This window comes from Lipophrys pholis (genome assembly GCF_963383615.2).
Source record: "Lipophrys pholis genome assembly, chromosome: 5".
NCBI classification, from domain to species: Eukaryota; Metazoa; Chordata; class Actinopteri; order Blenniiformes; family Blenniidae; genus Lipophrys; species Lipophrys pholis.
The window spans coordinates 23,034,456-23,050,203 of NC_137628.1; the positions used below are offsets into that span (position 1 = coordinate 23,034,456).

The 15,748-nt window shown below is 39.1% G+C and overlaps 1 protein-coding gene across 1 annotated transcript in view; it reads right to left on the reverse strand.

The window, feature by feature from the left end:
• Positions 1 to 154: 154 nt before the first annotated feature.
• Positions 155 to 15,748, reverse strand: part of tbck (TBC1 domain containing kinase) — a 42,219-nt gene continuing 26,625 nt past the window's right edge. The window contains exons 24-26 of the mRNA XM_080463223.1: positions 11,333 to 11,496; positions 7,543 to 7,702; positions 155 to 580 (exon numbers count right to left, since the gene is read on the reverse strand). Of these exons, the coding sequence (XP_080319349.1) occupies positions 470 to 580; positions 7,543 to 7,702; positions 11,333 to 11,496 (435 nt within the window). The 3' untranslated portion in view covers positions 155 to 469. The remainder of the gene's footprint in view (positions 581 to 7,542; positions 7,703 to 11,332; positions 11,497 to 15,748) is intronic.

Here is a 15,748-nt window from a genome sequence, read left to right on the forward strand (position 1 = left end):
CTGAGCTAGCCGGGGGTACAAACATAACTCTCACTTTCAAATTGGGGCATGGAAAAACCCCCAAATATGAAGCAGAGTGAATAGCAACAGAAATAATTCTGTGACATTCAAACAAATCAACAGCCAGGATAGAATCACGAAACTGCAGAAATCACTGATATATATAATATTTTTTTATTGTTTTTCACATAAAAATGTTGGTCACAGGCAGCTGTTTATTTTTCCAGTGCAAAGCTAATACTGCAAATAACAGATTCTACTGAAGAGATCTCATGTTTCAAAATACAAACAAACCAATAAAGAAACAACAAGGTTATGAAAACAAATTGGGATGAGAACACAATTATTTGACAACAATCTGCCTGATTGCGAAAAAAAAAAGTATTATTGTATTGATCCGTTTTATTCCAGTTTAAAATCCAGTCTTTCCACTTCTCCCTCACGGTTTTTTGGAAGTTCATGAACGAGGTTAAATCTGAGGGGAAGGCACCGTCAGGAGTCCAGTGGGCTTCAGCTTGTTGATCCCTCCATCCAGGATGCAAACACGAGGAAAATTCACCTTCACGAGGTGGGCAGCAAACTGGGAAGAAAGAGAGAGAGAGAGAGCGAGAGCGAGAGCGAGAGCGAGAGAGAGAGAGAGACAGTCAGCATGCTTCTACCAGAAACTGCAAACACCCGTCAATTCAAATAACATCAACTGCATTGCATCGTTTCCTGATTTGACTCCCAGAGCGGGTGCAAATGTCACATATCAGAAATTACGTTGTTATGCAATATTTGTTTAAGCAATCACGAAACCTTTTCTGACATTCTCCCATCAGAGAGAAGTCTGAACTAGAGAAACGAGGCGTAGATTCTACATGCGTAGATTTAACGAAATGAGCCTTTTGCTTCCTTTGACCCATGTTGAGAAATGCACAGTAAGTGTCAAAATCTGATTATGCAACATATGCTTCTGTAAAAATCCCAGAATTACAACAAGACAACTCAACACGACCGATGATTGAACTTCAGTTGAGTCACAGAATTTAGCCTCAAAGCGTTGAGTTGGATTAAAGATGCAATAAATATTAGACCATTGAAATGTTTGTTAGGCTCTTTCTCAGATGTTTGGTAACAGATCATTCTTCACAATCAGGAGGGATATGTTGACTCTTGCATAAGTACAAGTAATAGAGCGGTATTACCAGGAAATTACATGATGCTGGTAGTTCAGTAGAAGTATTGCAAAGAAAATTCTAGGTTATTATAAAATGAATATCAATACTGAAACTTTTGTCTTAAAAAATGGGATAACTTTTACAGAATACAATACCAAAGTCCGACATGATAAAGCAACTCCATCTAGAAAGACTGGTTCAGCAGGTTTCTTTTCTTTTCATAATCTAAATGTGTATTTGAGAGTAATGTCTTCACTTGTTTCTCTTGGGTGAAGTTGTGTGAAGTAATTTTAGCATGTGGAACATTCGCTCCATTTGCTTCTATAGGTTTACGCATACATGTATGCATGCATTTGTCATTTCTAGCACGCAATCAACACTTTGGTACATGTGCAAATTTTAATAGACATTTGATGGAGACTCGGCTATAGAACTGCAGTTTTTCATTTTAAACGCTTATTAACTTGGGGATGTTTTCATCCAGTTACTTGAAGTAGTGTCGAAAAAGACACCTGTCATTTCTAAGTACCGATGACCTTTGAACCTAAGATTATTTTAATTGACTAAACAAGTAATAAAGTATTTATATTTATATTCACTATTCATTAATATTCTTTTTTTCTTATTTGGATATAATGTGGAGCCGACCAACTTTTCCCCATCTTATGTCAAAGCAAGAATTTAAAAGATTTGGATATATGTCAACAATCCGCATGTGACTTTCAGCTCACATCCTCAATTATCAAAAGTGGATTCTTCACTTTTAACTCAGGTGCAGATTGCTTGGCGGCATATTTCTTCCTGCCACATCTGTAATCTGCTAATGAGTGTGGCGATCTGCCGGTGACATCCAATTTACTTCACCGTGAGCCGTGTATCAAGGTTGCTTCAGCCAGTTTGCACAACCCTCTGCTGGAACAATAACAACCAAGTTGCAGTGAAAACCAGCAATTTCCTACGGTGACATGTACTGGCTTGTGTGCAGGCACGCACAGATGAACTGGAAGACTCGTTTGTATCAGCACAAAGCAACAAAGACTGTGGGATTTTGTCAGCCTGCATAGTTGGTCACATATCCAGGCCTACTTGGCAGGCAAGTTGGACTTGTGCTCACTCACACACGTACACACATAAATACATGAAAAACCAGGCTTACTTCTGAATGTCAGTGGAGTTTAAATGTTAAAGGTCTTTAAAGGTAAAGCCTGACCGCACCGTGAATGGACTCATAACTGAGCCCCAAAGTTAATGATAATGGTGTCGTGCACAGAGTCGTAAGTGACATTTAAGCACAATTGAGTCCCTTTATTCACACTTAATCTTACAGCCGACATGACTGAAAGGTTATATAGATTCCTTAAGTTTATCATAAGACTCTGATGTAGACTTCAATGTATGTGGCTGGTCAGTGAACCACTCCTACATTTAATCAATGTATTAAAAGTCTTCAGGAAAATGTTCTTTGTAGATGGAAAATGTGATTAATGGAATTTTAAGTATTGCCAATGTTCATGATACCCTTTATCTGTGCTCGATGGCATCTCTGCACTAATTTCAAACGTTTTGTTTTTCCTCATTGGTGCAAACTAAAAAATGCAGGGTCATCTTCTACTTCTTTTCTTTTGCTTTCCATTTTCTAACATATGGAAAGAGAACATGTATTTTTTAATTTCTTTTTCACTTTTGGTTATTGCCTGAAGCAAGGACCCTGTTGAGTTGTTTTTAATGCAGGTTTGGGTAATTTATTCCAAAAAAGGGCACAAAAGTAAAATGTATAATGATCAATAGTTTTCTGCTCTGAAAAGAGCAAAGCTATGTCTATTTCTGTAAAGTACAATCTCAGCATCACCGAACATTCCAGTATAAACATGGAAAAGAAGGGATTTTCTCCTTGTATTGTACCACCGGCCAGGAACTAAGACTTCAAAGTATTTGGAGCCCAAACTAAAACAGAACTGCTATTTCCTCCGGCAAGTCAAGAACTTCGGCTGTTCCGGGATTTTTACATTCAGCTTAATCCAGATTTTGATTATTTTAAAAGGAGATTTTGTTCAGGCTGCTGTGAGCTGATGGGGATTAGTGTCTTTTGTGGAGAAATGATGGACAGTCCATGACCACAGCTCAGTGAGACTGTGCCAAGGCCCCCAGGGACAATGTTTCCAGGCTGATGTTTCGACAAATTTTTTTCATCGACATTGTGCTTATCTATTGAGTACTGACATTAACAGTACGATATGCGATTCTTTTAAAATCTCAGCTGGATTTGGGGCTTAGTGTTGCCAGGTATTAGGTTTCATATCGTATATCATCAGGGATCGGCCACAAATGTTTTATCCTTTCAGCCAGGGGGGGAAACAAGTTGTGGGCAGAGCACAGCTGCCAGGAGAAATATGAGAGTAATGGCCACGTATAGTTTGGGAAGAACAAAATGTATACTTCTGTAGTTTATCAAATTAACATTCAATGCATTCATGTGGGCATTTTTAAGTTCTGAATACATTTGATAACATACTACTCACAAAGCAAATGCAATTTTCTTCTGGTTTAAATATTTTTAAAATGATCGCCTTTCCTAATCTTTTATAAGCTGAATGATTTATAGATTTTTGAAAACTGAGTCGAGAGCCAGAAAAAGGGTCAAGGGAGTCACTTGTGCGAACAGGCCGCCACTTACCCATGTCTGATTCATATTTTTTAAATTTTTATTATCCTCCTGACTCTGAATCCTGAAATCAACTCGAGCAAACAAATTAATACCAACTGCAAAAAAGACGAATGTGCGCAAACTGTAAAAGGAGTTTACCGACTCACTGAAAGTGCTTTTACATGATTTGTCCCATTCGCTCATTTGTGCACACATTCACACAATTATGACGAGATGAAAAGTGCTCTCAAACGTTCTCTGGAAGTGACTTTGGGGCTCAGTGTCTTTCGAAAGGACACACCGACAGGGTGAGACGGGGTCAAACTAGTCAAAACTAGAAGAAAACATTGGACAGTTTCTGAGTTTTTAAATGTTTTGATTCTGGTGTGCAATGGAGGTAAATCTCACACGGAAATGAAAAGGCTTTCATAGGAATTGGGCTAATTCAAAACAAACTTCGGATCAAATTAATTCCCAAGCAGATCTCGTGGCTGATTAAGAGAAGCACTGTAGAATACATTGAGTTCCGTTTCCGCTCTCCTGAAATGACCTGCACCCGAGACACCAAAGAAACGTCTGAAAACACTAGAATGCACCCAACGTCCTTCAGTTTGTTCCAAGGTTACAATAACATTCCTCCTATTTGTTCGTATTTGTTGCGGCGGGAAAACAGCCTTTTCACAGCAGGCATGTCGACATGTCACAGCAGGAAAGACCAGAGTGAAACCCACCCAGTGTTTGCCCAGGTTCAAATACCTCTACCACCATTAAAATGACAGTGAAGCAGATTTAGGAATATCTATGAGGGTTTGTCATCTGATGTTTCCAATTTTATACCAGAGAGTTTTAAGCAAAAACAAACAAACAAAAAAACCCCATTCCTATGCAAAAAGATGTGTGCGTTTAAAATCACATTTGCTTTCATTTAGAGATTTTACATTTTGTATTGAATTAAATTGAATTCCTCACTAATTTCCACCTGAGGGAGATGTTGATCTGTGGACGTTACTCAGTTCAATACATCTATTTGCTGTTGAGAAATTACTCCCAAAAACACAAACATCAACATGTGATGGTGATGCTATATGTAATGTCAATAGGAGGATCAGTAGAATTTATCCCCTGGAAACCAGAGAGCAACATGCACATCATGTTCAGATCATACACACATAATTCTAAAACATTTGAACCGAGGACATCTGACTAATTAAGCTGGCATTTCCACTTGTATGAAGACATTTTGAAAGTAAAAATCAACACTAAAAAACACAACATAATAAAATACAATAAAAATCTGATAGTGCAGATGATAGTGGACTTTAAGCGGAAGCTTAAAGTCATGAGCTCCCGGATGGAGCTGAAGCTGAAGAACAATATTTCTTTCGAAATATGGAAGCGACGTGGACGTCGCTGCACTCTGCCGGATGTACAAGGTGATACCAAAGAGGGCTGGGACACAGAGAGCACTCTGCTTATTACGTTCTTAAATGAATGTCAGACAAATAACAGCGAATCGCTGCACTTAGAAAGGTTGGAGGAGGAAAGCGTCAGATAGGAGGCAGTCCCTCCATCCAGCTACATCATGGTGATACAAGACGACACACTTTACTTGTCACTTGGACGAGTTTGAAAATGGAGGGAAATGTGGTGGCTCTTTCGTCAAAATCTGGCTGTGTGAGGGCAGAATGCACAGTTTTACAAACAAAACCCGAGATATTGCCAAGTCAGCTGTGAAGCTGCAGGTGAAAAAGAACATTTCTGATTTCTTAAAATTATATTGGCTTGAGAGCGTATATAGCGTATATCTTTGGTGACAATGGTTTTGAGGTCGGTGTATTTCTAGTCACAGTTCACATTTGCGGAATTACAGGGAAAAGAAAAATGACACCTACGACGATCGATACGAGAAGAATGAAGATTCAATTATTGATCCATTTGGAGGATGACTGAGGTACAGATGAATACATTTTTTTTTACATAAATACATTATGTGACATTTGTAAGGGCTATTCATTTGTGGGATGCGTCGGTGTGTCATGTCCATGAACAATTTCACAAACTTAATCTGATAATGCCAAACTGCTTTTTTTTTCTTTTCTCTGCTCTTCTGTGGTGTTTGTTGGACTGGATGAATGTTAACCAATGTGTTAATTTATTAAACAGGAGCACAATGTGGAAGAACCCACAGCTTTGGGGTGGCGTCACATTCTTTAATCATGATGGGTGATAAATCAGCCAAAGTGGTTGTGTTGGTCACTTCGCCACCAGCAGCACATCCCGGTTGATCCCACAAGTGTTCAGTGGGGTCGAGGTCAACCCTGCTCAGTAGGAAGTTTGATCCCATTGGAACGAGTAGTTGCAGAATCTCATCTCAACATTTCTTAATCTTTTTCTTTAAGACTGCCTCCAATGATGACAAGTGTTGTTTTTCCAGTGACGGGGGTTGCCTCACCAAAGAGTGACTGTATCTGTGAAGCAGCCAGTAAAGTCTTTTCCACACGTTGACAATGACGCAAGTGTTGTTTTAAAAATCTGGACTCATTGCTGATCATAATATTTCTCCCCATGTTCAGTGGCCATGGCAGGACTCCAGCAGCTTCAGGTTGCTCTTTTACATGAGCCATATGCAGATCAATCAAACACAGGAAGCAAATTCTTGGAGCAGGACGTATTCTCAAAGGTGTCACTCAGACACCAAGACTGCATTTCCATTTCCTCCTGAAGTGTTCTTGAGCAAGTCACTAAAACCCAAATTGATCCCAATGGGTGGGTGAAGCCTCGCCCGCCTTATATTACAGCTGTTAGAATCTGTGTGGGAATTAATGAATGTGGCTAATAATGCGGCGCCTTTACAACTGTTAAAAAAGCCCTGAAGTGAAAACCGTATACCTTTCATTAGCAGCTGCACTGCTCATCCCACAAATGCATGTTCCTTATGAATGTGGGACCATTTTAAAAGTGGAATGATTTGGCTTTCCAATGGTATAGTGTGTGTGCTTTCACCTTGTCACGACTGTATGGAATCAGTCTGGATAACTTTTGCTTTGGTTTTTTTATTATTGAGATAATGGTTACAGAAGGGTCGATACACTTTAATTATTAACAAATAGCCATCAAATCTGTCTTTAACTACTGCAAATTCTGACACTTTCCTGATATTATCATATACTTGTTATATTGTAAAATTTGACATTTATTTGAAAGAGCTCTTTTTTATCTTCTTCCTCTAAATGACTTTTGTGTATTTTATTTTCTCCCATTTTTTTTTATATTTGTGTTTCAAATTCAGTTTTCCTGGAGTCCAAAACCAGTTTTGCATTGACTTTATAATTGTTGCCAGCGTATCTATTTATTTGCAGTCTTGAAAGGATTTTTCATTCAGCTTTGCATCACTGTATTTCCTATATGTTTTTAAAGCTTGCGTTTCTTCCCTAAATGTCTCCCCTTTGACTTTTTTCGTGTCCCTACCCGTTTTGCCTCGTCTGTTAGGCACTTTAGATTGTATTTACTTGCATGACAGCTGCTGTATAATAAAAGTTTGAACGACGTAAAAAGACATTTGACTGATCAGAAAAAATAAGTTGGCTGAACATAATCAAAGCTTTGGCGAAAAAAAGGGCCTTTTTACAAGCCTCAGCTTGATTTCAATGTAAATACTACGTGTTTACATTTTTCTCCAGAGTCGAGTGTTTGTGCTGACATGCCGCACACGGGGAGAGACTCGACTTGCTTGCTCACCAAGGCGGCACTCTTCATGGCGTGGCTGATGACCACGATGACGCGTCCTCGGTAGTTCTGGAGGACTCCTGTTGCGGGACACTGCACAAGCTCACCGTCAGGGCTGAAGGCCGTGCTGAAGGCAATGTTGATGCTGCCAGAAATGTGGCCTCGGCTGTAGCTGTGGACGGCGCGGTGAAGGAACATAGTTTTCATCAGAGATGGCATGAAAGAAAAGAAACAAACAAAGGACAAAGAAAAGTAGTAGGAGCTTAGTGAGGGATTTGACACAAAGACAGCGAACAGATCCAAGGTGGTATATAAAGGGGAAATAACTTCTTAGGAAAGGACAATGTCCCATTGAGTGGAGACAATAGTGCTGCAAATTACAATGTTCACCAGCCCATTCCAGTTCCTACAGGCGCATAGGCAGTCAGTATGTTATGTAATGTGGTATATAATCCTGGAGCTGACAAATCCTGCTGTGGTACATTTAGCTTTGACACTGTACAAGCACAAGCACGCCGTTTTTAAGAAAAGTGCAATGAAGAGGCGCCCTGGACGGCTAAATCTAGATTGCACTGATTTACTTCACGGAGGTCTTAATTTAATCCACTTTTTGTGACTGCAGACACACACAACACAGCTTTGCTTAAGATCACAATAAAGGTGAACAAGGGTTGGCAAATCCTGTGAAAGTGGTCAAATCCCTTTTGTCAATGTGGGTCGGCCTGAGGAGGCTCTGTCTATCAGGAGGCTTGAGGAGATGCTATTTCGGAATCCTCACTCTATCCACTAATCCTCACTGATTAATGGATCTTTAACCTCTTAGACAATCTCCATTCCACTGATGAGCTGAAGGTTTGAGGCTCTCTCTTTTCGGAAGCTTTGAATTTTTATATTCAAGGTTTCCTGGGCTATTACACGAGATTCTGCAAAAGCAAAATCAACGTCTTTATGTAGCGCTGTAATTTTATGCAGAGCTATGAAAAGAGGAATAAATATGCTATTGGTTGCAACAAAAAATGTAAGTGCTTCATCGAAGGAACCAATGGGGATATTTAAGGGAAACACATATTATGAACAATCAGTGTCTGTACGCATATGAAAGCCATGCTTAATATTGTGGTCCTGCAAACAAATGAGCCTTTTAATGAGACACAGTTTAAAAAGATAAACCAGAAAAAAGGAAACACTTTAAGGTTAAAGTATACATATATTGCACCAGGGATTTTAATGCAGCTTTTCCCTTCGGGCATTGTAGTGTACTGAGATCATCTTCAAACCTTATACTGGAAAGCTGGATTTACCACATTTGTCCCTTACATCAGTTATACTAATAGGAAGGTTAAATAATTGTAATGGATGAATATTGGAACAAACTAATTATCAAATAAGTAAGACAACTAAAAAAAGAAATCATGGCACTGCAACAATGCCAGATGGTGGCACTTTGCTCCGTTTCCCAGGCTCTCCTTCGCTGCTTTATGCACTCATCTCTCAGCCTGCAGGATTTAGTGAGGATGTCTGGCTGGATAGACTATCTGAATGAAGCGGAATCTGGCACCGGATAATTGGAGCAGCTCATCCCTTGTGAATCTCCCCTTACTTTCTTTTGATGGAATCCATGCTCTTTTAGTCTGTGTGGCTTCAGCTCCATCTTAAAAACCTTGAAAAGCAGCAGCAGCAGGTCAGGGCTTCTTGCACGAGTGAAATTGTGTACACATCTTGTTTCTGTGTGAATGCCATGACCTTATGGTTAAAAGGACATAATTCATTGTTGATTACAATGTACTTTGTTTTTAATCACCTATGACAAACGCATGTTGCGTTTGCGCCAAGTCCAAATGTGATGTAACATTAAAGAACTTGTTTATCTCGAACAGTACCCGACATACCTGAGGTCTGCCCTTACAGCTTGTGTGGTGCAGACAGGAAACTGAACTGAACTTATTATGCAAGTATAACATTGAAAATCAATGTCACAGAGGCTGTGCACAGCGGACAGTGAGCATAGTCAGCGTGAATATATCAGTCTGTGTCTGTGTTAGCCAAACAGCTAAAAATGATGAGCAAGCTAAAGATTGGACGGCACAAGAGTAGATACCAAGTGACTAGAGGCAAAGTCAGGGTGAACCCAGAAAAGTTTCCCAATCCATCCCAGGACAAACACTGAGGGACAGACGACCATGCACACACAGTCTCACCCATAAGCTGACATACATATAGTGATATTATACAACCTCAAATGCATGTTTATGGATGTGGTAGCAAAGTGAAGTACCCCAACAAGGACAATGAATATTGGAAATATAAGTAACCATTGAAAAAAACAAAACAAATGGCTGATGCAGAGCAGCGACTTGCATTATTTAGTTAAAAAGGAAAGAATTGAATGCACTTCATGTAAACAAGGGAGAGATCAGTTCCTACTTTTGTTCCATGATGTTTTATAGAATTACTGCCGAGGCTGCCGTGGAAAGAAAAAGACAGGACGCGCATAATTGTGACAACGACACCAAAAACAACAACGATATCACTGTGTGTGTGTGTGTGTGTGTGTGTGTGTGTGTGTGTGTGTGTGTGTGTGTGTGTGTGTGTGTATTGTGTGTGCCTGTGCAGGTGGATCAGGCAATAAGGCACTGTTCTGCTCCAGGAGGCAAGTGGGTTCTCACACAAACCATCACAGACTCCAACAATCCCCCAGAGCATGGTGACCAGACAACCACATGCCCCCGGGACCACCACAAATCTGACGCATCGAGGAACCAGCAGAAGAAAAGCAGCCCCCAGCCAAAGAAGTACCAACTGGGTGCCGTGGCAAAACAAAACAAACAAACAAAAAATGTTTAGGAAAACAGATACACACACACACCCAACCCCTACAGGTACAGCCGGCACGCCCCAGACTTACAGATTTTGATGGACTACCACCTGACAGGAAAACCATGTCTGTCAATTTGAATATGACGCCAATTATTATAAGCAGTAGTTTTGCGTACATGCTTGCAAATGCAAAATAAACAACGGTGCTCTTACCGACCATATATCCCAATACAGGGGAATATAGTCTGAAAATGCAGTATGTTAACACTAATACTGAGACTGAAATGCACTTCTGATAAATATTCACATTGAGTGTTGTTAAGTGTCCATCTAGCTGAGATAGGATAGAGTAATAGGTGCATTATCACTACTATACTATACTATACTATACTATACAATTCAAAGTTTGAAGACTGGTGTTAACTCATGAGCCATGAAAGCATTTGTCTTTTCAGTTGTAAACGTTAACATTATTTCTGTAAATTTGGCCTGATTGCACCACTAAGTATTTTTTATTTGTTTTTATTTTGTTTTTTTACAAAGCTTACCACTTGAAATCAAATGCAATGCCATAAACAACTTCCAAGAGAGACTTTCATTTTACACGTCTTGCATCACACCCTTTTCCATGGGAGCTGTCCTTTGAAGCGTGAAAGGGTGATTTAAAAAAAAAAAAAAACATCTTAAGCAGAGGAAAGCTTCAGGTTGCAGCAGGTTTTCTCTTCTGCACACCCCGGAAAAATGTGTTATGTGGGACTGGAGAAGCTGCTCCATTTTGTCAAGTTAAATTATTGCTGAACATTTGTTGTGTTTGGTTGACAAAAGTGGAAAGCGGTTATAACAGGCTCCAGTTTGTGCGCGCCACGTTCTGATTTGCATCAGCAGAAAAGAAAGGACAAGCCGAGTGTGGTGTTTACATGTGAGAGAAATGTTGAAAGAGCGGGTGTGACATTCAGAATTTTTCATGGCAACACAGAAAGGATACTCTTCGACGCTGCGAATATCCACAGCAACAATTTTTGGCTTTCCAGATTTGTTCCTTTTGGTTGGCCCGCCCGGTGACAGTTCACAAAGGTCGATTAAGTCTTCAGCTGAGATCCTGGGAGATACTTCTGCTTTCAGGTCACACAGCGCCAGAGGCTCCCGAGACTACAAGAGAGGAAGTCACAAGAGATCAGATAAAAAGGGAGAGAATAGAGGTACATACGGTGACAGAATTTCTGCATTAAATTTGAATAATGAATCAGGATAATCATAAAAATGACACAAGAGGGACAAAAAGAACAGTGTCTGGAATTTATGGTTCCTTTAAAACCAAGAAACCTGAAATTCCATCTGAATGGCTTCCGCGCTAATGAAATCCCCTCTGTATTAATATTTTTTACACCATCCTTTAAAAAGAGCTCATCCCACACACCCAAAACGAGAATTAGATTATGCGTTGCTATAAAAACTGTATTACTACACAGCGAAAGCCACAGACGACCAGCAGCCGGAGCCGGATACTTTGCCAGTTTGTACCTGAACTGCCAAATTGGCTCATTAAAGCAGCCTGCCAGAGGCATGGCTTCAGGGGACTGAACTCTGCTCTGCAGTGGTGACCAAGTGTTATACTGGTATGACATTCAGAAGCCATGAAATCATTTTTAAATTTAAAAATGGAGAAGAAAAAAACCCGAAGGACACCAACAGTCCTTTCACAACATAGAGATAATGACCGTTATTTAGCAGCCCAGTAAATCCATTCATTAGTACGCACATTTAATGGCAGAGAAATGCTCACAGCAATATCTATGAACTTCTGCACGCTGCATGAAAGCCATTTACAGAACAAAGGAGGATTACAACGGCCAGCTGCATGACCAGTAGGTTAAATGCCAAGGTGCTGCCATCCATGAAATACAATGTCTGAGCCCCTGACTCTATTGGCCAGCTGAAATACTTCAACCCGCCCAACAGTGAAGACGGCAGTTTGCAGGCCAGACACCTGTTAGTCCTGAAAAGTACATTCATTCATCCTTTCTTTAAAAAGAAATGTAGTATTTATATGTGAACCTGAGCTTCTCTACTAAAACCACAATAAAAGACATATACAATCATGTGAAATCATTAGAACACTTTACCCGGTGCAAATCATAATGACTCGACACATTCGTAATACGATTCTTTTGGTGGTTTTTCTTTTTTTCATTCAAATCATCAGTTAGTAAGACACATTCAAAAAGCCTATCAGTGTATAATGAGGCCGAATAAATCCATTCCCTTCCTGAAACACTCGTAAAACAGTAAAACTTGACAGGCAAAATTAGCAATACTTCCTGTTTTGAAATATTTCGTGTTCATAGTAAATACTTATTATTTGACATTTTTAAGAATCTGCTTCATGATGTGATTAAAGGAAATTGTCCATTATCCTTCTTGACAGTCGTACTGTCTGTTTGAGTCGCAGCTTTGTCATGTTGCAAAAAGTGAAGTGTAAAAAAGAGATTTAGGGAAGTGTGCACTGTTTAAACAAATGACCTTTTTCTGATCTCCTGAATCATCAACGGAGCACCCGATAGTCATTTATTTTTTTTTATCATGGTCAAAAAAGAGACCAGCAGCATTCATATCATCACTGACAATTTATTTTCTGATGACAAACAACTGCTGCATGAAATTGAACAAAAAAAACCAACTGCAGAACCTACTCAATAAAGTCAATCTAAATGAATTATCATCTCTGCAATTTATGCTTGTTACTAGGTAACTATGTAATATATAAAAGTAAACCTTCTCTCTTTGAAAAATCGTGATGATGAACTTGTTGAACTAAAATTTGGGAAAAAGTGCTTTGACGATTTTCCTAAACTGATTTCTAATTACCGATTTAAAAAACCATAGAAACTATTCCATAATGAATGCTCCCTTTAGATATGTGTTTCACAAGGTCGCCAAGATATTTGTGGTTCTTGCTGCATGAACAACTTAAGTAAATGAGGCTCAATTAATTTAGTAAGTGAGGCTCAAAAACACGGCCACGCTCAATAATTAGATATTTCTCATTGAAAATGTTGCTTTTTCCCCTGATGTTTTACTTTACAAATATATTGATTTTCACATTTTGCATGCTCTGTAATTAAATCAGTCATAGTAGACCAACTTCACCATGACATAGAGCAACATATAGGACTATAACAACCGAACTACAGCCTACAGCTGCAGTGAAAACAGGAAAAAGTTTACTTTGTTCACTCTAAATCCAGCTCCAGCTGGCTTATAAGCCTTGAAGTGTACAAACTGCACTCCATCAGATGTAAATGTAAAGTTACTATTGATATCAGCTCCAATAAAAACAGCAGATCATTCTGCAAAGGGAAAGCATGAGTCACTAAGTTCAGCTTCAGTGTAATTGAAGGGTGTGACTGAACGCACCTGCACAGTTCAAAAAGATCTGCCTGTTCAGACTAATAAAGGTAAAATGTAATGAGATTGATAACATCTGTTTGAAGACAAAACATCTGTTGAAATCAACAGTACTTCCCATTAAAAAAAAAAAAAAAAAAAAGCAAGCTCAAATCTTTTTGTATGTCTGCGTCATCACATATTGAAAAGTTTAAGATTCAAAGATTTTCATCGAAGCAAAAAAGGAAAGTATTTTGTTGACTATTAAATTGAAAGTTGAACCGTTTAGGGAAAACACACAAGCAAGAGAGAACAAGACTGCTGTTAACCAAATACAATGAAATCATTTCAAAAGTGAATTATTATGAAGGGAGTGCAATGATATCGGGCTACGTTGCTGCCTCTGGGGCTGCACAGCATGTAGAGAGGAATATTAATCACAGGTTTATCAAACTATATAACAGGAGAATGTGTGATGCTGGTGATTTTCCAGATGAGGTGTAGGAGAGAATGGGCCACGAAGCATGACAATGACCCCAAACGTCCAAATAAATATACTGAAGGTGATCTTTGGACAAAGGAAATTGATGTCTTTGGCATTAACCCAATAAACAAGCAGTGAGATTACCCCCCAAGCCCATTTACACTAGATTTTCATGATGATATAGATTATATTAAAAATGAAACGAATGATGGGCCATTTTTCTCCCCTGAAAATTCTCGACAATCTGGTCTGCTGCTCCTTCAACTGTTTGTGGTTATTGTATTCCCAAAAGGAGGCTTCATGAGTTTTGAAATCCACAGCTTCACTTACATTTCTGCACTGTGAATTTTGAATGCCCAAAATGAAAAGAAAAACAAAATAGGAGTGTGATTTGAGCTGAAAAAAACATTGTGTCCGTCTATTCTAGTGATTTAAATGAGAATTTTAAAATAGATTTTTACCATCAATTTATGCAGAGAACCAGATGCACCGAAAAACAGATTTACTTTGTTTGCGCTGATGAATTGGTGCCCTGAAGAGGGTCGTCCATAGTCAGACGCTGGGATCAGATTCAGCAGAGGATGGTTGATTCAATAGAATTTTGATAATTTTTTTTAATTTTTTTTTTTGAACCCACTGAATTAGTTAGAGCTTGTATAAGCATGCTGGACAGCACCATGAAGATGAACAGCCTTGTCTGGGTGGCTGAGTTCACCTTGATCATTATATACACATATAGCATTATACTATATGTATACACATATACAGATATTATGCAAATATTGAAATGCAATATATTGAAAAACAGCTGAACAAAACATGGTGCTTGTCAATTGTTGGGTCTGATGAAGCATGGCATGCTGACTTAAATGTCACGATGGACAGTGTGTGCTTACTGACTCTTTGGCATTTAACTGGTCTGGCAGTGAGGAGGCTAAACCAGAGCCTTGGAAAAGCAAAATCAAACCTTCTGCAGTATTTTTGTGTCTCTTTTCATGCATTTTGCATAAAGCTGGTTGTTAACCAGAACAGAACAACAAACTCTTCACTGAACATATTGAACACAAATAGAAAGCTTGATGGGGAAGTCAATGACTGACTGAAAGTATGTTTATATATGTCTACAGCTTTGGTGACAGCCGACGCCCCCACCAAAAAAAAATCAATTCAAAAAACAATTAATTCAATGATAGGAATTGAAACAGGTCATGCAGTTTCAAAGGTAGAAGTTCTACCACTCAAGCCGGTAAAGCTGCAAATTATGAGAGTCTTAGAAACTTTTGGTCACCGTGTCACTCAGTTTACCACAAGTTACCAATCAGTTTCTCTGTGAAAGTAACAGTTTCAAATTCAGACTCATACTTGTAAATAATCGACCTAATTAATTTTGGTTCTTAACTTTTTGCTAGCTCTAGCTGCTCACAAGCTGGTACTTATGACAACTTGCTCTGGTTCTTTGAAGCAGTGCCTAAATCAGCACCAGCCAATCAGCTCTGAGCATCTAAGGGGGCTTTTCCACCAGAAAGAACCAGG